Raw genomic sequence first — 23,965 nt, forward strand, 5'->3', positions numbered from 1 at the left:
AAAAATAAAACTCAACTCCTTTGGTTTGTTTAAGAGAGTTTTTTTTTGTTTGTTTGTTTTAAATCGGCTATGACACAGATGTTGTTAAATGTTATTCTGATCTAATTCTGATTCGTGGTGTGGTATCCCAGTGAAATCACCAACCATGGTTTGTAGAGCAGTCATTCTTTTTCTGGGTCTGATCCTCCAAATCTTCTTTTACCTTCTGGCTGTTAGTGGTTTTGGAAAATTGTTTGCGCACCAAGTATGGTACCAATTCTCCTCGGATTGATGAAATGGACCTGAGAAAGAAAAAAAAAAAAAAAAATATATATATATAAATTTATGAAACAAAGCAGAGACATATTCATATCCTATGAAAAATTGGCAACCACTGTGAGCCAAAGCAGGCACAGGGAAAGTATTACAGGACTATTTTATATAGTAAAAACTCTGAACCCAGTATTAAATGAAGCCACAATAACAGTGTGTGTAGCTCTTTATTATTTAATAGCAATCTCTGTGTGAAACAACAAGCCTTATAAATTCCTGTTATTACTTTTAAACCAAAATCAAGCATAAAACGCTTTTTTTTTCTTTTTTTTTTTTTAAACATTTCTCACTTCAGATCATTTTCATCTGTTTGCTCATCTCTGGACTTTGCTTTAGTGTTCCTCTCCACCAACTCACAATCCCCAGGCCCCCTCCACCTTCTTTCTTTTAAAGGGAGATTAGAATTTCCATTTGAATGACAGGAGGAAAACAACAGTTACTTTGTCTATTTCTGTCCTCGAGCAAGGGACAGAGAACACGGAGGAGGAAGGAGGAGAGTCCGAGAGAAGCGGCTGAAAAGAGAGTCCAAGAAAGAAGCCGGAGAAAGGAATGAGTCATCTAACAAGAGAGAATAAATATGGTAGTGGGCGAGGGGGCATTGGTGATGCAATGATTGATACATCTCTTGAATTCAAAATATTATCAAGATGAGCAATGGTGAAATGGGATTTGTTTGAAGTTACTGACCAGAAAATATTTTAAAATGGGGGAAAAACTAACTTGACAATATCAGATTTCAATTAAAGGAGTTTTACACTTTTCATGTAGAAGTTTGCAGAAATATATGCAGACAATATGCCAGTAAGAAGTAATCAGTACCGTTCTTTAATATTTTAGGCAGCACAAAGCTCTTAAAAGTACAAGTTTGGACATATTGAATCTATCCATGGCATAATTAAGCAGGTCTGTTGCTTTTTATAACAGTTTTATTAACAAATGTCTAAATTATCTCTTATTTGCTAATAAAGCAGTGATCATGACATTCAAACAAAACAAAAGTAAAGCATGGTGACTCATCCTGTGTGTATATTTCACTGTCTGAGTAACATTAAGTCATTTCAAATGTTGCGATTTCACCTTAAAACAACAGCTAGAGTCTAGGAACTCTGACTGAATTTAATTTGCCAACATGACACTAAATCCAGAAAACAACAGACTTTTGAATGAATAAAACAGTGACATTAAGACGCTGGAAAAGCCAACAGATTAGAGATTATATTGGATTAGAGAAAATCCACGATAAATTCTAAATTATGCACATAATTCTTGTTTTCAACTCAATGAAGTTAAATACACAATCTTCATTCTACCTTTATACATTTTATTATAAATGTGTCATTAAAAGCCAAACATTAACATGTGATTCTTTAATCTGATGGTTGTATGTAAACATTGTATGTAAACATTTGACCTGCACTGTGAGAGTTGTAAGACACAAAAGCAGGACCACAATTATTGGGTTTTATCCACGCATCACTTTAATACACGGCACGTTTTTCTTCGTAAACCAAGTGAGCTTCATCATTTTCCACAAACCATCTAAATTTACGACATGTTGATATCGGGTAGATCCTCCATCTGGTGAATATAAACTACAGGCTGCAACAGAAGGCAGGTGTCACACTGCTTTACTCCGGAGGCTAAAGGCCTAACAGCCTGTCTCAGTGGCACATAGTAAAACAAATTAACACCTAGCTAGAATACCCCACTCACAGATGCTTTCAAAGCCTTCCACGCCATGTAACCGCGTTTAACAGTTGAAACAGATTAGGAAGTGATTGAGGGTTCAAGCTGATGTGACTGTGTGAGTATATGCATGCACCTACATGCATGTCAGTAAATGACCTCTGCATGGGGAACACAGGGTGAGAACGTTTCTCTTCATCTTTAAAAATTGTCACAAGTACAATACTCACTTATTTTCCGTGAGAAAGTCAACAACTGCTTTTTTCAGACAGTAGAGGTGAGCATCCACCAGGCCTGTTTTGATGCGCATCCTGGGATGTCTAAGGGTTAAACAAGAAAAACAAAAAGCAACAAAGTTATTTCCAAGAGGTAATTTTTCAGCTTTATGAGGTTTGTCAACACACACACACACACAAAAACAGAACTTTGAAATGAATACATTTAAGTTAAAATGCACCGTTTAAGGAGGCATTTGTTTATCCCCATTTTATCTTCATGTGCTTACTGAGTGACAAAAGTGACGAAAAATAATGAAATAACTGAAATTATAAGTTATGCACTTCCTATTTAAAAGACAACTGTACATAAACAAATGGAATAATTTAAAGTTAATTAAATATGCCATTATTGTCATTTATCTAACCAGTCAATGTCTCATTAAGACTAAAAAAACTTTTCCAAGGGGGACATGGCTAATTTAGGAAGCATTATATAAAACTGACAATATTGCACAATTAAAATATTTGAAAATAATGACAAGGTAAAACATTAGGCATAAGTAAAAATAATAATAGGAAGGGATTGCTACTTAAAAATAATAAAATACCTGGTGAAATAATTCTATTTTTACTCAAAATGACAAATTCCAAAGTTTCATTAGACATTTTTGTTTCTATCTTCATTCTGTTATTAAAACAAAGAGCAAATAATATAAGGCTTTTGCTCTTGCCAGTTTCTGTATTGTACTGTACTACATCTGGACCTCCACGGTGTGACCTGGATGATGTTTTATTTTGTTTTATTCATGAGGTTCTCTCTTCATTCAGACAGGAGTTGCTTACAGAACACCAGAAACGGCCATTTTACTGACATAAACATCACAGACGGAAAACGTCTGCGTATTATACAATGTCAGCTACAACTGATGTGGATTGACAAAGCTGGTGCCATGAGACAGCTGCCAGTCAAACAGGTTTATATTGACTGAGGTGCCACACACACACAAGACACCCCACTGTGCATTTTGCTCGTTCACACATTTCTTCCCCATTCGGAGACAGTGTGGCTCTAGTTAAAATGTGGCATTTATAAAGCGAGAGGCAAAGAAAACCACACCATCCTCCAGGTTTCAGGAGTCAAATCCATCTTCACTCGTTCGCATACTCTTGATTTCCTGTACTTCTCCTCTTGATCTTCTCAGTCATTACATAATGAAAGTGAGGGGAGTGTTGTTCCTGAAAGAACCAACCAGCCTTTGTATGTTTATTATGGCCGTTCACCACTGAGGCCACATATCCATGTAACTGCTGGGAATTTTTCAAAGCATGCTGTATTGATTTAGACTTTTGTAAAAATCAAAACAAAGTCTGGGACTTATCACAAAACAACAGCATGGCTTTGGCAAATATCAAAAGCAGACATGATACTTGTTCACAGTTTTTGCTTAATTTGTTTTATTTTTCACATTAAATGAGGCAGGAGATAACGGTGCCTTAAAAACCATCGATTGGTTGTTGGCATAACGTTGTGATGCCAGAAGACGACATTATTGACATTAAATCGATATGCCACAAAGCAGGATTGGCATTTTTATAAAAATGCACGTTAAACAAAAGAACATACAAGTAAAATTGAATTGATATCTCTTTGAGAAAGATAGACAGAGATGTGTATGTGAATAGATCAAAATTGTCCAATCTTTGGTTCTGGACTTTTTTAGCTCCACCCCAGTTACTTTTAATCAGTCTGAGGAAAAAAAAAAAAAAATCTTTTTTTTTCACTGAAAATTACGGAAAAGGATTAGGGCCACCGAAAAAAAAAAAAAAGAAAAAACATTTTTTCTGACTTCTAAGATTAAAGTCAGAATTCTGAGATTAAAGTCAGAACCGTTTTATTTTTTTTTTCCAGTGGCCCTTATCCTCTTCCGTGGAAAACAGATTTTAATTTAAAGTTTAAAAAAAGCATTTATTTTTCCCATTTCTATGCAGACTTGTTATAGGACTTGCACTCCGGACAATTACACTCCTAATGAAATATTTTCTGTTTCTGGCTGCAGGTGATGCCTGTGGCGAGTTCTGCATGTTGTGACGGCAAGAGACACCTGGGTGGGTCAGATGGATTGATATTTATGCAATAAAGATAAAACAGATATAAATATGTTGATAGCTATGGAGTAATGAGTGGATGTTTTATAATTGACTAGTGAAAAGAACAAACATGGATGGATGACTAAATATTCATGGAAAGGTGGATGGCCTGTTGTATATTAGACTAATTCAAAGACAAAAAGGAGTTGGGTGGATTATTCCGATGAACTTTAGTGAATGATGTACGACAGAGTGTAGGAACTCAGCTAACATAGCTATTTCTGAAAAAAACTCTCCAAAATTTCTTCTTCCTAATCAACCTTTAAGTTCTTCTTCTACTAGTTCTAAAGCATCATAGGACACAGAGTCCATTCTGTTAAACATCCACAAATAGTGCGTTTTGAACCAGATGCTATCTATCAAATGCTTACTAGATTCATGAAATAACTGCAACTCAAATAGTTATTTATTAAATTATAATATCCCAAATAAGTCCTAAGCAAATCCTGGTTGAACCCAAACAAATTCTCAACATGGCCGGAGGAAGGAATGGACTGATGGGTGGATGCATAAATTGGTCAGTGGATGAACAGATGGATGAATAATGGATGGATATTGTTTTTGATGGTCCATCTCTACCATCCACATTCTCCTCCATCTAACAGTCTTTTGTAAAATTTGCCAGCTTTTGTGCAACTACAGCAGCTTAGAATATTGTTGCTTGGTCACACGTTTTGAAACCAGATGCTGAAAGCCATAATTCAAATCTAATATACATGTGTCTGAGTAAAAGGTATTCTGAAAAGCATAAAAACATATGGCGGTGCGCGCACTGACATGCTCTGCGGGTGTTTACTCGCGGGTATTTATTCGCAAAGTATTTCCCAGGTGTTCATTTTGGTGAGCGGAGATTGTTAAATTTAAGGGAACACCCAGTGTGTGACAACAGTGTTTGGCACCTGCAGGCAGATACTTGGACTGGGCCAAATGTGAGAGCATCTAAATGTGTTTTGCACTGACTGGTGACTCAAAAAGCCAAGACGACACTGCAAAATAATGTGAAATATTTGAAAGACCTATCTAAAAATATAGTAAGCTCAATACAGAAATCTTCACAGTTTATAAAGTAGGAGTAGATATAGTATATTGGTAACACTTCCCTTTAACAAACTGTTAAAATAATATCAAAAGGCTATAATGGCATTCGATGAGTGAAATTAAATATTGAAGATCTTTTGACATCAATATAATTTGGCACTATATAAATAAAAAACTGACTTGTTTTGTTCAATCTTTGCCAAACAAAGATTGAACAATAATCTTTGTTTAACAAAGTTCCAGTGCACTGTGAATGTTGCAGAGTTCTGTCAACAGCAGCAGGAATTTAGAGTGCTTGGAGGCAAGGATGACTCAACCCCTACCCTTGGATTAATGGCTGACTCCTAAACTTGAGAGAAGAGTCACAGCTCTCTTGCTCTCGAACAAAGCAAACATAATGTCTTAATTAATTACAACTGAAACCACACGCTGAACAATGACTAAATGCAGCAAAGAGGCTGTGGAATACCTCTATTAGTCTGATTTTGAAAGCACAATCAACAAGGCTTAAGGGCTTATGCGAATGAAGAGCGTTTACCATTGTCTCCAAAAGAGTCATGTCAGTTCAGCATTGCTGTCATTTCAAGAAAATGCAAATTCTGTTAATTGTGATTAAGAGAAAAACTCCACCAAATGACACGGATCCCCCAAATCATCACAGACTGTGGAAATGTCCCGCTCAACCACAAAACACTTGGAATTCTGTTTCTCTCCGCTGTTCCTTCAGTCTGTGGGATCTCTTTTTAAATGACAAGTAACACTGACTTTCATTTAACCGTCCAGTTATTTTCCTCATTAGCTCATGTAAAGCACTTCTTACCTTGTGTCTGGTTTAGAAGTGGTTTAACACAAGAAATGAGAAAGTTGCAGCTCATGTTCTGGATCCATCAGTTTGTGGTCGGTCTTCAAGCTCTGACTCCAGTTAAACTCCACATCTTATGGACCTCCCCAAAACTGTTGAGTAGGCCCGAGGGTGAAACTGTTTGTTTTGAAACTGTTTCTGACACACTAATTCTTCCACTGAAGCTTCCAGGAATACAGTACTCTGAGTACAGCTTCTTTAGCAATGACCTTTTGTGGCTTTGTTGGTTAAAAAGTACAATATTATGTTGGGTTTTTATAGACTAGAATAATAAAATTACCTCAAACTAAACCTTTTGAGCATTTAAGGATCTTGCCTTACAATGTTTCATGAGACATGACTCATCCCTCAAGAAAGATGTCCTTTACAATAAAATTTGTTATTAAACCAAAAGACAAGATAAAGGCTTTCTGCAGTCAGAAAGCCTACCGTCTCCACTAATAAGGACATTAAACTTCACTAAAGGAAACTTTGAATTACTGATCACAATCCTTGGAAGCAGAGGTTAAAAACATGAGCGATTACTCAATACTTTTAAGCAGCAATATTTGCAAAAGGATATTATACTGTAAACTTTAATCTATCCTGATATAACTCATGTCTCAAAGTACTAAAACAGTTACAACAGCTGTTAGTTTTAATCCCAATATGAATATAAGAGTTTTGCATTACTCTGTCAATTGCTCAACGTTTGAACAAACTATAACACAACTGAGTGCAGTTCAAGATCTTATGTTTACCTCTTGCAATTTTTAAGTAAGAGATTTTTTTTCCTACTCTCTCTCTCTGACGCTCTTCTTTTTGACCTACTATGGCCATAAAGAGGAAGCCGTGCAATCTAATGAACCACTGTTTATGCTAATTGTACTAATCTCTTTTTATGGGAAGGTATGATAACTTCAGTTCATCACATCCATAAAATGGAAAAATAACAGGCTATAAAAAAACCTAATGAAACCCTTAATCATCTTAAACCTTGTAAAAAGTATATTTTACAACTTACCTCACAACATAAAAAAAAAAAAACAGCAGTCTAAAAAAGAAATCCTAACAATTTGGTCGATGCTCAAATTTCTATTATCTCAAATTTGTAAAACACTGCATTATTACATCTAATGGTAAACATAGGTGAGTATAATACAGTTCAACAAAATATTTTTTGTAACTGTTTGTTTTTGGATTTACACTTTTTTTTGTTACATTTGACCCCAAACTGAAACTAATTCAACTGATTCAACTGCACAGCACTAATCTGAAGCACATATGCATGTATATCCATTATAAAATGTATATTTGTTTTATAATGGAAGCTGCTAAGCTTTGGAAAACTAATACAACTTCTCTTCAATTTGCTACAGCAAAGAGTGAGATTGCTCCAGTGAGTCTGTGGCTGTCCTACAAGATAACAAAAAAATATTCAAATATTTGAAATAAAAACAAAAAAACAACAACTTTGAACTATTTGTAGGTCAAAATACAGAGCAGCAGTTCTGACTTAATAACTCTTGCCATCTGATTCAGTTTAATTGAAATCTGTATTTTACTGCAATGCTGATCCTTGCTCCAGATCTGCCTTCAAGATGTTCTGACAGGTGGAGCTGTAATGTACCGGGTGAAGCTCGGCTGGAGTCCTTTCACACCATTTAAGCGATTTCCAGGTCAAACAAACTCACATGTGCAGGGCCGTTTAAACTGAAGACACCACAGCCATGTGGAAACCATAGAAGAGAGAAGGGGGAAAATATTGCACTGAGGTTGAGGCTGAGCAAAGATGGAGGGATGAAAAAACAGATGGCTGTTTGTGAGGAGGGATGTACAGAACATGGAAAGGATGGGGAGGTCATTTTTACTAAAACGCAAAATGAAGATGCTGTGAAAGAAACTCTTCACAATCACAATCACTCTTCACATTACTCAGGTGATGTGTGCAAACGAGTTCTAGCTTCTGCCCTTGCAACCGCTGAAAATAGTGAGATCTTGTAAAACTGCCTACTGCTGAGTAACAGAAACCCAGAACTCCAGGAATTTCTTCCTTTGCTGCACCAGGCATTTTTCTTATCTGTCTTTTGTTGCTGTCTGACATGTGAGCATATACCTGAACAGAGGTGACTGAAAGGTTTTAGGCCTTTAACTGCAACACATAAATGTTTATCTATGAGATCACTGTGTTTCCATAACACTGTGACAAGATGCGGCTGGTTTGTCTCCATCAGAGTCCACCTTGACGTTGTGTTACGTATTCCTGTGCGCGCTCGTGTAAGCATTTCTAGTTTGTGAAAAAAGACAGAGTGCATGTGTGTGTGTGTTTATATGCAAGTGTGGCCCAAAAAGTTCCCTGTGAGGGAAGCATGCAAGCAGCTGCTCTGGCCCCTCTTTTGTTGGCTAGAATTTACAGTGGCTTTGGCTCCATGAAATATTTACGAGCTCCCAAAACACCCGCTCTCACACATACATGCATTTTAGGACTGAGAAACAAAAAAAAAAACACCTAGTATATTCTTCCTGTACCAAAAAAAAAAAAAGACAAACAAAAAAACCTCCACAAGAAGAATTGAGCCTTGAAATTGAGACAAAAATGTCCACAGCTTAAATGAGGAGACATCTTGAATGGAATGTACTTAAATGTACAGAAGCTATCCAGGACTAAGTGTAAAATAAAAACAGAGGCTGGAAAAATCTGATCCCTCTGTTTGGTATACTGTACACTTAAATTTCCAATAACCTTGGTGTCTATGTATAGCAGGTGACAGATGCAGTAGATTTAAGTGGGGAAACAGATGGAAATACAACACTGGATGTTTAACAAGGGTTTAGAAATGGTTTACAAACTGCAACATCTGGGTAAAGTGTTCAATAAAGTTATTCATATTGCATTTTTGTGACTGCTAAGCTCATCCTGGACAATTTAAAATCAGATATGTGAGATTTGAATAAGAAACATCCATTTTTCAATTTAGTTTTTATCCTTATGTAGCTTTGCCTCTAAGTTGTAGAAGTGCTTGCCATGCTTTTGCAGTTATTACAGTAGAGATATAAAGTAGAGTCAGGGAAGAGGGCATATATCTAATGTCTGGTTCACAATTCAAGTACTCCCAGGAGAAATTATTATAGAAGCAACAAAATAAGACTCTTGTTAATGTAACTTTCAAATTATGAAGACTTCACTTCACATGGATAGAACTGAAGGATCTGTAAATCTGAACTTTGCGAAATCAAGTGTTTTCTGGGATTCCTCCAGGCTAGCAGAGGGGGGCAAGTCATCACAAAGTTGACTTGAGCCTCAGGCCTGCCTCTGGTTCTGAAAGCGCTCTTGAGGCTCCCAGATTGGCTTTTTTTGATTTAAAAAAAGGCAGAGTTTGGTCAACCTTTCATGTATTGAAATGAAGTGATGTTGGTGATTGATTCATGTAGAAATAATATCAGATTTATGAAAAAGCATACTTTGTTCTCTACTATTTTTACATGGACACCAGCCAAATGGCAGCCTAGGCATTAAAAACCTAAAATAGAAATGTCCAGGAGGTTCAGCTTTTCACATTAAATGACTTTAAAGCCAATGTTTAGCTGGTACTTTTAATTATTTAAATAGCCAAACTTCCCAAAGAAGTGTAAAGTGGCATTTGATATGTTTGAGCTGAACATTAATTTAATTTAAAAAGGCTTAGTAATAGTAAAGAAAAACTTACTTCCTTATAATTGACTTCCTGATTGAGAGTCCATCTTCCAGATCTGCTTCATTGGCCATAAAGAGCAGTCTCTTCCCTGACTGATCCACACCGACAAAGTCCCTCTGTTCAGCTGGCAAAAATACACATGACAATACACATTAATATGAATTCATCATGTGTCACAGAACTGACCACTTTCATCAATTCCAGTTGGACATAAATTAAACCATTTCACCCCAATGTTTATACATGCTGCTTAAAGAAAAACACATAACTGTTTTTTCCTCTCACTGTCTAACATTAACTCAGCTTCAACTTTAGGTATCAATTTATCGAAATGCCAGAAAAAGCTTTTTTTTTTTTCTTTTCAGAAAATGTAGATAGATGTAAAACTGTGACTAAAAAGAAACTAATAAATATAGTTTTTTTATTTTAAAAGAATAAATGTTTCACTGTGAGATAGTTACGGTATGTTACAATCCCATTACCTGTCCTTTTTTTCCCTTTCTGGCCCGGCACAGTCTCTGTGAACTCATGGGCTTTGCTCATGAGCATGGCTAGCGTTGCATTGTGGGCTCTGAAAAGGTCAACCACCTCATGAAGAGCCACGTCGGTTATAAGGTCACAACTCACCACCAGGATGTCAGTCTGTAGAAAAATGTTGGAGACAAAAATGGCATCTTTGTCAAATGAGAAAAAAATGTCTTCAACACTCTGCATCTATCTTTGGACGCGGTTTATTACTGTAGACAGAAAATATCTCTTGAATTTTTCAACAAGATTTGTAAAAAAATAGTTGCAATACTAAGTGTGCTTGATTTAATAATGGTAGCAGAGGAAAAGTGGGTTGTGTCTGCTTGAACAAGAGATTTTCTCAAATAGTGCAAATTCTGTCGAATGCTACCCAGTGGTTTTGCACATTTATGTTTTACTAGTTTTCATAATTACCATGGACAAATTTAATGTCAATAAATATGTAAATGCCATTGTTAAAAATCTAAATGACTATTAAATCCTTATTTTGCAATTTATACTTTTTTTCAGATGAAGCATCTCAGACACTGAAAATAAAGTGGAAAAATTCCTACAAAAAAAACGCAAAGCTTTCCATGGAGCTGATTGTGTAATTGTCTAAGAACAGCTATTTGAAAATTTTATCGTTCTTACTTCATACAGGAAGAATCTTGAGAATGTTCCGATTTGTCTGAAGTTGTGGCTAGTTTTTCATATTTCTTTAATTACAGAGAATGCAGTCGATGGTTTGTTTGCAGTCAGCAGGTCTGGCTTTTTTGTCCGAAACAATTTGTCTATTTTATGCCGTCGTTAAAGCAGCTGAAGTGAGATGCAACTTTCTTTGCACCTTCACAATAAGAGCCTTCACGATACATGCTGTTGTAAATCTAATACCACTTTAAAGTCAATTAAGACACACTTTACCTGAATGGTTACTTCTTGAAAGAACATTATTTGAGTGAGGTGTAAGAGCTTGGGATAAAGTTTATGTCATTGTAGTCATTAAATGTCAGGCATGTTTCACGCAAACTATTTTGTGCAAACTGATTGAAAATTACATTAGATTACCAGAACTGTGTGCTATGATGAGAAGGTTTAATTCTGCTAAGCTGTCTTGCACAATTTTTCTTTTACTTAAATTTCATTTAATATTTAAGATTTTAAAACATGTGCAGATGCGTTTATACAAACCTCAAAATGACAAAGTTTTCTCCTAACAGACTTTGCATTCACTACATACTCACCTCGGGCCAGGATTTCTGATATGCTCAAGAACCACACAAAATAGGTCAAACAACGTTATTCAAAGAAACAAATGTTTTAAAATCTAAATAAACGCAAAGCTTGTGAATTCCAATAAACATTCTAATCTTCCACCATAAGAAAGAAGTTTGCATGTGGGCATGCCTGTGTTTGTGCATCTGTGTTATCCATTTGTGTCTCCAATGATGAAGGCTGTCGGCATGTGAACTAATCCCACCATTAGCACCACAAGCCTCAAAGACAGACATGATTCCTCTGTTTACCACAGAAACAGATTGAGAGAAAAAAGTGCACAAAAGTGCATGTTGAACTAGAAAAAAATCCAGAAATTTCAAAGATTTTATAAAATACATATTTTTTTTTGCAGACTGCTTCATATATAATTAAAACCACCGCAGTCCGCCAACAAACGATACAATTTTAAACACTTGTTTTGTCTGGAAAGCTCATTCACTGTGCAAATAAATGATGATTTAACTGCTAGTTAATATTAACTGATAATAAATAAATCCTGAACTAATGGCTACTAAACAATAACTAATGATGAACCAATGATAAAGCTGGTAGTTAACATTAACTAGCTTGGACTAATCTAGTAAAGTAATCACAAACCATTATCTTACTAGCTGAACGTAAACATTGTTTAATAATAAATGGACAAAATTTATTGCATTTTCTAATCATACTAGTGACTCAAAGTGCTTTGCATTAGAGCCATATTCACACATTCATGAACTGATATTTAGATGAGTCCAGGAGAAAGAAGCTGGAATCGAACCTATAAGTGGATAATCAGTTGATTATTCATTGTAGTGATCCACAGTTACTCCAACAATGATGACTTAATCCTGAACAAATCACTGATTAACCAATAAAAAACCAAGTAAAGACATTTTTCCCCCCCAAATCTTCTTCATAAGTAAATGATTTATTACTGGTTAATACTTGCCTCCTGACAAAACAGAAAATTAAGGAGAGCTTCATTTCTAATGAACAGTTAACAAACCACAATGAGAGTTAATCTTAAACCTTTTCATAAGAATGAGGCTCTGAAATAACTGATGAGTTTTTAAATATTCAGTAGTTAGCGAATTTATAGTTCACAATTATTGTTTTAGCAGTTATTTATGCTTAGTTTATCAAAAAATAATAAAAATGTATGACTTCTTTGTTTGTTCTGAAATAATATATTTGTGGTTCCCACTTTGACATTCGTTAAAATTACATTTTGCTGTATTCAGTATGATGCTTTTTCTCTTCAGATTTTCATAAATGTCGACTCTCATTCAAGCCTGTTCCAGAACTCCAGACAGGACTGAGTTGCTGATTTCAGCTGAATGATTTAGAGTTTCGAGCAGTTCTTTAAGTGTATCTAAGTTAGAGCAGTATCAGCAGGATTAAGGGTCATCAAGTTAACCGAGATTAACTTCATTCATAACCTTGATCCGGACCCGGCGACAGGAAGAGGCCCGGCTCAAGCAGGAGGTGTCTGCGGAAGATCTACAGACTCAGATCTTTCAACTCTGCTCTGTCTCTCTATCACACACTGACAAGCTTGCACACATGTTCAGAAACAAAACACAAGAGCATGTGCTTACACAGTGGCCACACACGCACACGCGCACATGCACAGACACACACTCTAGAGGCGACAGCAGAGTGGAGTCAGCTGGAGAGGCAAAGGCACTTTGGCCTTTCCACAGCCAGGATCAGTAGACAGGTCAGGACCACACACACTGATGCTTACAAAATCACACACAGACGCATACTTATCCAAGTGCTAGGTGACTTCAACCCAGAGCTATGTACACAATCTTGACCACGCGAAGAAAACTTTTTTCAAGTCATAATGTTCAAAACATTTTCGCTGTGCCAAATATAAATATGTCTCCAGTATGACTATATCTATATATATAGTTTGCTTTATGTTATCATGTACTTTGAGTAATTGGACTCAAATGATACATTGTGTTTTGTTTAAAGAAACTTGAAGGTAATAACAAGCTAATATAAAATGAATTAAGGCTGCCAGCTGGATCCAGCCAGATCTTTGCTTGCATGTTGCAAAGGCTTCAAGTAACTTGCAGACAGTGCCTAGCAAAACTATAAAAATATAATACTATATTCAACTTTCAATCAACCATAAACCTCAATAAACTTTGATTACTTTGTCACAGAACAGCACAAATTTGTGCATAATTGTAAAGTGGATGGAAACAGATGGATTGAAATGTATTTTTATGGGCAGTATGACTTGCAGATAATATTTAGCTTCTCCAATTACGTTACATCTGAAATAGAATTTTGTGAAACAAACTGTATTCAGAAGTCCATTATGTGTTAAATTGAGCCTAGCTGTGTGTAATTTAATGTTGGAAAACAGACAACAAACATCATGAAGTGCACGGATTACAGGACGTTTAAGTCAGGGTTTGGCTCAGATTATTCCCAAATATTGTTAAATGCATAATCTGAAAATGGAAACAGTAGCACAACTATATGCCGACTACTGTCGAAGCTGTCAGTTCAGCCATGCACCTGAACTGACAGGCCTGGCAAGAAGAGCTTTAATCAGAGAAGTAGCCAAGAAAACCATGGTAACTGAAGGTGCAAAGATCCACAACACAGGTGAAAGAATCTGTTGACCATCTTTTAATATTTAACAGATGATGATGAAATGTCCTGATCTTAGTTTTCCACAGGCATAGGAGACACAGCAGATCTGACAAAGATGTGGCTGTGGTCAAATGAGTTCAAAATGTCACTTTTTAGCCTAATTAACTCCTGGAAATGCTATACTCTGCTTTAAAAAAAAAGAGGTAAGCTAGTGAAGATAGATGGAACTGAAGAAAGAGCAGTCATGCAAGAAAACATCTTTGAGGCAAAAGGCTTGGAAAAGGGACTGATTTTTATTTTACAATAGGAAAACTCCCCTAAATATACAGCTGGAGTCAGAATGAAATTGGTTACATATAAGCACATCCCTGTATTAGAAAGGCCAAGACCTAAATCTGAAAGAGGATTTTTGGCAAGAATTTAATACTGATTAGATTCCGATCCGATTTAACTTGAGCTATTTTGAAAAGAATAATTGCCAAAAATTTCTGTCACTGCCTCTGCAAAGCTGGTACATCCAAACCACAAAAGAACTGCGGCTGTAACTGAAGCAAAAGTAGTTCTGTTTTATATAAATGTACAAGAAGCATCTTCTTTTTTTTTTTGTTAAAAGTTTTAAAAATGTCTTTAAAATTCAGTTATTGGTATTCACTATTACATGCTGATTAATTTCATATCAACAAATCACCCAGAATAAATAGAGGTTTGTCATTCTAACATGTTAAAACAAAACACAGATCTATCTGCGACATCACTTCCCTTCCAAATGAACTGTTTGCTAGTGTCATCATGACAACCAGCCATCCTCACAAGTAGATCCATTTCGTCTTGTGCTGTGTGGCTTACCGTATTTGTATAAACGCGGAGCAAAGTCTTGACACAGACTTAATTTTTCTTTCAACGCATCAAAGATGTCCATTTAAATTTCAAATATAGCTATGTGGCTTAAACACACAATTCTTAAAGAGAAAACAAAAGCGAGAGGGTGTGGTGTGAGCTATACAATAAAAACAGACATTCACTCTTGTATGTTTGCAGTATCTCGCTGCTCCATCTCTTGTGCTGGTCTTTCTTCACCTTTTCTCTTGAGTCTTAAAACCTGACTAACATTTGTACACCAAAGGAGGAACTTTGAAACAAAGCTCGCAATGTACATTTGGTTCTTTTGGCTCATGCGCCCCGATTTTCCAACATAATTAAACCTGAATGATCGTAAAAAAAATAAAATAAAATGTCAAGGAGGGTTTAAGCATACAAAGCAAAAAAGAGCATATTAAGTACTCCTTTCACTTGTTTGGCCTTTTGTGAAAGATCCAAGCATTAATCAGCATATCCGTCCACCTTTGTGCGACTTCAGTGTTTGATGAGTGAACAAATCAAAATATGCTGCCTGTAATCTCTCTTTCATTAATCAAGAGGAATGACCCACTGTGCTTGCTCTTAAGTGTACACTGATTCCTGTAAGTATTTTGTTTTTAGATTCAACCAAATCCCCTCATGGGACGGTGTTTGCCAAAAGACACAAGTAGGTGTGTCGGGCTTTTTATACTGCACTGATGCATCTCTTTGACAGATGGGGAGATCTGTCTGCTTGGATTTGGCAGGCCATGGGTACACTTCTTCACTCATCACCTCGCAGAGTGTGAGTGTGTGTAACTCAATGCCCCTAATCTGGTGAACTGCTTGGAGGATTAAAGTGTGAGCGACTCTCAATAGGAGCAAGCAGTGGCTAGTTTCCTTAAGTGTGTTTATATGAGGATATACAAAGTTTCGATCTAGGAAATCTTTAGCAGTAACAAGAATCTGTACAGACATGTCAGATTTGGAAAATGTGTGTAACACTCTACAAAATGAAATTTAAGTGTAACATTTTATTAATATAGAATCTATTAAAAATAATAAGATAAAAAAAAATCTGCGTATTACTGGTATCTAAGAATCAAAAATAAAACAGCTATTGTGCATAAACTTCATGCTTTTTGGATTCAAATTATTTTTTGGAGCATGTCTAAATTATTCTAAAGAAAATGCAGTGTGGGAAGCTAAAATACCGAAGCATAGGTGTTTAAACTAATAAAAAAGGCAGTAATAAGCATATTTATAATAGAAAAAAGAAAGTAGTATGCAACCTTTACATTTGAAATGACAGCTGAGAATAATGAGGAGACTGGTGCTGTAAGCATGTCCTGCTTGTGCATGCATTGGCTCTCTGCATGTAGTGTGTTTTTCCCACATTCACTCTGCGAATTGGCCTCTTTAAATTTCCATCAGGACTGAGCCTCTACATGCCTGGTTGTTCGTCCTGTGTGTCTTTGTCTTTGATAAACGTAAATGAAAATATGCGGACGGCTGCTAAACAGTTTTAATCAGCTCTGTTAACGTTCTGTATCGCAACCTAAAAAATGTGCATTTCTAATTACATAAAACTCAAAAACAAAATCCAACTCATTCTGTAAGGAACCCACAATTCAAATGCACAGAACAGTCAAACAAATATGAGGCAGGTCAGAACCGTAGCATAATCACCCCAACATACTCAAACACAAATGTTGCACAGATGTGCACATCCCCTGCATGAGACTGAATGGTGCATCGGGTAAACTGGCAGCAAAGGGAACTGGAGTTGTAACCATGAGCTCATATGCTTAAAGTGAACTGGATGAGGGGAGGCATGGTGGGATCAACAGGCAGGATACAGGGCATGGACTGGAAATTGAAGTTGGGAGGTCATGGATAGCAATCAAGCATGGGGTTTATGTGAGTGAATGTTTGTGTGTGTTTGAAAATAAAGGAAAAATGGAGCACTTCAGCAGCCCTGGCAGCCAAATGGAGAAGGGTACAAACAAGATTGGTGGTGACTCTGCAGAACACACACCCTCTTAAATTACCATTCACTCTTTGTTATTTTCCTCTAAGCAGATGACAACTAAGCAGGTTGCTTTTTTACAAATTCAAAATGAGAAACTCAAATATCAATCCATCTGTTTTCATTTGGTTGAAAGTTTATATAGGGATGATACAAAAATGGTGATATCTTTAACTATCATTTGGAAATGACATAATTATTGTGTAAGGAGCACTGTAATACAACAAATTGTTCTGTTTGCATGTTTAAAAAAAAGTGAACAAACCTTGATCTTCTGCTGAATGTGTCTGAGAGCATCAGCAGTGCCCATGTCTCCATCTTCTGGGACACAAACAACCTCCATCTTCATCTTAATGTCCCGCTTCATTTTAGAGTCTGTACTCATCATCTTCTGGACTTCTTTAGTGGTGATCACTATAACCTCTAAAAACACAACCCAGAGAAAACAAGCCCCTGTTAGATAAATATAGAGGAACAAGTCCAAGAAAATAAATATTACTGTAGCAGTAAAACAAAACTTCAAATCAATGTTTCAACATTGGCTAGAAACCAAGCTACTCTACTTAATAAATCCAAAGATTGCAGAGTCTGCCTGTTCTAATAAGAGTCATCGCCTCTAAGCCGTTTCTACTGGGCATTTGCTCAGACTAGCTGTGTCAGCCCAGTAAAATCTAATTGCAACGCTCTGGCTAGGAGGCAGCACATAGTAAACTGCTGGCCACACAGAGTGATTACTGATAGAAAGCAACTTTCCTTTAGAGGAATACCAAACTACAGGTAATGAATAGTCCAGATTATTGTCAAGTCTGGAAAGTAGAACGTTTTCCTTAATCAGGCTGGGCTTGTGAACCTGCAACGGCATAAAACGGCAGAAATCTGGCCTTTAAGTCCAGACGGGAAAAACACACCTGACTACACAATGCTCACATAGCTCAGACAAACTCATAAATATTTGGTTTCACAACATGCAGCATCTACAAAATCATTATTTTTAACAAGGAGAATTGAGAAACTGAATATTTATTTCTTCATATCTCTTCTATCACATCTGCTGAAATATCAATTATTCTTTTTGTAAAACTTTAAAAACCAAAACACTTTAAATATTTGAAATAACCAAGCTAATTAACCAGCAGATGTGTCATTCAAATTCATGTTTTTAGTTTCTTCATTATCATTTTCATAATTAAAAATGTATCACAGTGAGCTTCAGAGATATTTGTTACTTTGTAGTTCACCTCCTATTCACTGTGCGTGTTAAAAACTTGAGTTTGGCATAATTATAGTTAGAACACCTTACTAAATGATCACAGATTGATGTTTAATATTTTTCTTGTCACAAGAAATAATGTGTATTTGTACTTAAATTTTTTTTTTTTTTTAAATGTAGCAAAAATCTAATTTGAAGTTAAGGAAGAGGTTCGGACATCCTAAGAGTGCTATTCTCCTGGGATAAACACGGCCCCATCACTTTCTGCTGTGGGATTTTCAGCTTGTGGGCCACTCTGTTGGACCTCAATCAGATCAAAATTTGGGTTTTGAGTTATTCCAGGAGTTTCTAGAATCTACAGCAATTTACTTATATGGTCATTGTTATGTTGCAGAATAAAGTTCTCTTAGCTTTGTGTGTTTATGTCCATTTTTCTCAAGCACCTTCTGCACACTATGTATCCACTAGGATACATGGTGCATTCTCTGATGGTGAGCTGTCCAGGTCTTGTGCTACAAAGACCTGTGATAAATTATCACACTTCCACCTCCCTGTTTCACAGGTGGTTTTTGATCAATTTCCTGGAATGCTGGAAATGCAGAAGAAATAGCAAACATTTCTTCTGTTCTAGTGAGCAGAAGAAACACGGTTTAAACGGTGTTTAAACCGTGTGTATGCACAAAAAAACAACTGTGTGAAAACTGTACTCTTACATGCATGAAACCCCCAGTGATTAAATTTTAGCCTCATCTCTCAAAATAGCATCATTAAACATGTCAAACCATGTCTCCACTGTCTCTGTTTAACTGACCTTTGTGTGTTTCTTAGAAAAGAAAGGTTTCCTCCTTGCATAACTCCCAGGAAAAGCAAATGTGTATTTTTTTTTTTTTCTCAGAGCTTTTACTTTAACAGCACCCACAGCTTATTATAGGTCCCATCTGTGATAATATTTTATCATTTTTAGAGACTATTTTTAGCAACTCATGGACTACTCTTAGGGTAAATTTGCTTCGGCACTTGTGTAGTAGTTTTCAACTTCATCCACTCTTAGACTACTTTCTGCAGATTATAAATTGCTGATTTTTAATTCTATTGAGACCTCTTTAAACACTCGTAAACTTCAGCATTCTTCTTGCTTAATGTCTGAGTAATAACTGAATAATGTTTTCAAGGTGTCAACCTGATACATTATGTCTAGATCTGATTATAGTAATTTTAGGTGGGAATGATTATTACACTTTATAGAAATTTTCCTTCACTTTTTTTTGTTAAAACTAACAAAATATTTGGATGTTGCTGAATTGGTAGTAAACGTCCAAATGTCAAAGCATTTTAAAAACATACTGACTGAAATAAGTTGTTTGACTTTTTGTAAATATAACAATGTAGGATTTTCTCCTGAATAGATGTAATCAGAGTAAAAGATGGATTAGTTCATTTTGAAATATAAAACTAAAATAAGATTTGCACATCTTTACTGGGGTGCCAATAAAGCTGCACATGCTGTATACTCACGGGTAATAAGTCCAACATTTTAAGAGGCATAAAAATTACACTGCACTCAGATAGTAGACGTCTGCAGAATCCTGAATTCTTATCGGTTTTGTTTAAAATTTTTATTTGCAACACTTTAATTTTTCTAGTAAATAAATAATCTAGAAACTGAATCATCTAAGCAAAATTTTCTCTTGTTTAATACTAGCTACTTTTCAACCAGAGGAAATTTCATTTGCCAGCTTAAGCATACTGGTACATATAAAGCTTAATCTGGACAAATATGGTGCATGTCCTTCTCAAACCTCACTGATCATTCTCTATCGAACATATCACTGTAAATATTGAATCACAACAAAATGAGGAATGAGCCAGACTTTAAGCTAAACAATGACATTTTTTTTTATAACTGAGAACAAAATATGATTTCTGAATGCTTATCGGGGACAATGAATGGGGGCAATTTGCTTGATCTCACTAAACTAATTATTTTAGAGAAACAAAACCAAGACAACTCAAACCTGATCCCTTCTGGTTACAGTTAAGATTTCTAAGGAGAAAACCGAAAACATTGAATCAAAGGACATCTAGATTAGTGTATTAAAAAGTTGTGTTGTGTTTTATCCTTTTATATGTGTGTTTCAGAAACATTGATCTTATTGTTCTTTTGTTTTGTTTGTTATTTTTACTTAGGATTTAAATCATAGATTTCACAGCGACAGTAAAGCTAGACCGCCGCACACACACACACACACACACACACACACACACACACACACACACACACACACACACACACACACACACACACACACACACGCATGCATGCGCACACACACATTAAATTCCTTATGTGTAAGTGAGAGGTAAAGTTTTTTTCTTCAAGGTAGGTTTTTCCACTCTATGCTCCAGACTTCTCATGTGGGCCAAATAAACCAACTTGCAGCATTTTGTTTCTTTACATTTTATATGGAAACCAAGAATGAGCTCCCTGTAACAACCCCAGCCCCTGCTACAAAGACATTTAATCTGACAGCGGGGCACACAGCTCACACGAAGCTCCTAACACCAGGTTTGATAGAGTGTGTTGGATTAGACACAGCTTGCTGGAACCGTATTTTATGCAGCTTAAATTGGACGCCAGATTATTTGTGCTTACAATGTCATCGTAGACATTTTAAATCAAGATGAATGTTGTTGAACATTTTTTAGAATCTCAAATACATACAGTGAAAGTAGGTTAATGGGTGGGGACCATATGTATGACCCTAGTTCTCACCTTCAAAGCCCACTCTCTCAAGCAGGTTCAGGGGATACCACATCAGTGGTTTGTTGCCTACAGGCAGCATGGGTTTGGGAGTGTTGTATGTCAGATCTGTCATACGTGATCCACCTCCAGCCGCCATCAACACTGCCTGGAGCTCCATGGTGTCTGCAAGAAAAGGCTAGAAGAAACAAAAAAAAATTACATCTTGGACATTTTTAGAGTAAAAGACATAAATAAGTGTTGAGCAATAAGACCATATATAGTCAACATAACTTATGACTTTGAAAAAATCCCAACATGAAGGTAGTTTTTGTTTTTTTTAATGGCAAACAAAGCATGTGGCTCGCTCCATGCTTTGTTTGCCATCTAAACAATCGCCCACCCCAGGTGGGCGATTGATATGGACTTACAATTTTAGCACAATATTTGTGGGACTATTGTAATAACAATAAAACAAACAAATCAAAGTTTCAACCAGTGAATTATTTGCCAGGATTTACTTGCCTGGTTCCTGGTGTTCATTTTGTTTTTCTTAATAGTTTTTTTTTTATATACCAGCAACAGTAAAGACAGTCTAAGCTGGATGTATTCGTTAAAGCAATGAATTGAACGCAAGAGGCTGCACACCACTTGCACCATTCCTGCACCTACCTCACATGTTATTTCCAAATTATTATGCCGACTCATGGCCCTTTGAATTTTTGTAACTTTTAACATTTTTAACACAAAAACATGGTGGGCTATTGGTGGACTGCCTTCATCTATTCATCTGTTCATTGCCAACTATATGTATTAATCATTTTTTACCCGTATCTGTCCACATTAATTTTAAACGTTACCATGCAGGGTTTACCCCAGAACACTTGCAAAGCCTGGTGGTTGGGTCGTATTTTTGTATTAAAAGATGTTAAGTTGACAGAAAATGTAAATTATTACTCGGTAATTACATTACTGGAACGTATTTTGATTTAAGTATTGCCGACAATACTTAAACCCACTACAGAATCTTAAAAACAACTAATCAATTGTTTGCGCTTCTGTTAAATTCAAAGTAAGACATCAGTTAGTGGATCTAAAAGTGTGATATAATGCAAACTGCATTACAGATATGACCTAAGGCATCATTGAACTAAGAGAATATCGATGCTGCAAAACTGAAAGCAGCAATTTAATGGTTTCAGCATACACAAATTAAAAGATTTAAAATTAATATGCAAGTTTAGTTTGAAAAAGTTCAAAGAACAACCTTCATGGTGAGGTTAGCCACAATCTGATGCTGTCGGGGTTATTTCTTGTGCTTTTTTTTGTTTGTTTGTTTTTGTTTTACATAAAAACAACAAAAAAAACAAAAACAAATGACACTTAAACTGGTGAGGGGACAAGTAAAGTCTGGCACCCTCCAGGCTTATAATACTGTATTTTGATAAAGATGTGGAGATATTCTGTTCAGCGCACACAAAACAAGGAAACATGATCATATAGGTCAGTTTTATATGGTTAATTGAGGCTGAATACTTCCACTGAAGCTGACCCTTTCCCTTTCACATATATTATATACAATGTTTGGATGAGTAGAACATAAATATCTGTCATCTACTGAGTTGATGTATAAATTAATGGAATAAATGTCTAAACTATGCAACGTAATGAAAAATAGTAAAATATTTACGATTTATTGGCATTAGGTCCAAAAATAGATTTGTGTCAACAGCTGGAAATACAATACTGCAATACTGCATGCATGGACAAACTACTTCAACATTTGTCGCAACTTGCAAAAACCGATCGATTAAACTCATTTGATGGGACTCTAATACGTGCCAAGAACGAACACGATGCAAATCCGCCACTTTCAGTCAAATATTTAAGCATTGGCACAGCATGCACACAGAGGCAATTATGATTTCAACAGGCAGCAAGTGGTCTTCCACTGATGAGTGAACGAATATATCATCAAAGAGGCACTCGGAAGAAAATAAAGTATCTAAAATCAATTAAGTAAACGATGCCTACCTGTGCCAGTGTTCTCGATCCGAGATGATCTCCTGTCTCTGTATGACAGCGGTGACAGACGCATGTAAGTTTCGAGATATCACCGTAGCAGTTAGCATTTAGCTAACTTACAAAACATCGATGCGCAAAACACCATTGCTCGATAAACAGTGTAAATGCAACAACACTCGTCTCTGCGTAGCTAAGCAATAGATTAACTGTAATACAGTGAGAAAAAATGAACAACGTCCTTAATTATTTTTGAAGAAGCCTGTGAAACATGCTAACGGATAGCATTGAATGATGACATATGGGAGCGTTCAGTGAAATTTGTCCGACAGGAAACCTACTCCCGCTGTAATGTGGTTCCTACAAAAAAATTAATGTCAGTTTCTATAGAGACGTCTACATATTTTAGATATAATAATAATAATAATATAATAATAATAATAATAATAATAATAATAATAATAATAATAATAATAATAATAATAATAATAATAATAATAATAATATGAGGATATTGTTAGATTTTTTTTTATTTCAGCTTATTCAACAATATTACACTGTAACTTGACTATGTACAACAGGTAAAAATACATAAAATAGCACAATTAAATTAAAAGAAAAGTCATTCATGATTTTTAAATGATCATAGTCATGTGTTGCTCAGCTCGTAATTTGAGTTAATAAAGAAACACATTCCATCAGTGGTCAAGCAAATAACAGTGAGCTCGCAAAATGTTTTGACACTGTACTTGAGAGGACATTAACAGGTTTTCATGCAAGAACTATTCATTCAAATGTACTTG

The 23,965-nt window shown here is 35.8% G+C and overlaps 1 protein-coding gene across 1 annotated transcript in view; it reads right to left on the bottom strand.

The window, feature by feature from the left end:
- eif2b3 (eukaryotic translation initiation factor 2B, subunit 3 gamma) overlaps positions 1–23,466 on the bottom strand; it is a 31,035-nt gene extending 7,569 nt beyond the window's left edge. Inside the window, exons 1-7 of the mRNA XM_055033539.1 lie at positions 23,175–23,466; positions 21,174–21,339; positions 17,456–17,613; positions 10,421–10,580; positions 9,951–10,062; positions 2,229–2,318; positions 145–281 (exon numbers count right to left, since the gene is read on the bottom strand). Of these exons, the coding sequence (XP_054889514.1) occupies positions 145–281; positions 2,229–2,318; positions 9,951–10,062; positions 10,421–10,580; positions 17,456–17,613; positions 21,174–21,321 (805 nt within the window). The 5' untranslated portion in view covers positions 21,322–21,339; positions 23,175–23,466. The remainder of the gene's footprint in view (positions 1–144; positions 282–2,228; positions 2,319–9,950; positions 10,063–10,420; positions 10,581–17,455; positions 17,614–21,173; positions 21,340–23,174) is intronic.
- Between the last annotated feature and the right edge of the window lie 499 nt (positions 23,467–23,965).

Source organism: Poeciliopsis prolifica, unplaced genomic scaffold, assembly GCF_027474105.1.
Source record: "Poeciliopsis prolifica strain line A6 unplaced genomic scaffold, Auburn_PproV2 SCAFFOLD008, whole genome shotgun sequence".
In the NCBI taxonomy this organism is placed as follows: domain Eukaryota; kingdom Metazoa; phylum Chordata; class Actinopteri; order Cyprinodontiformes; family Poeciliidae; genus Poeciliopsis; species Poeciliopsis prolifica.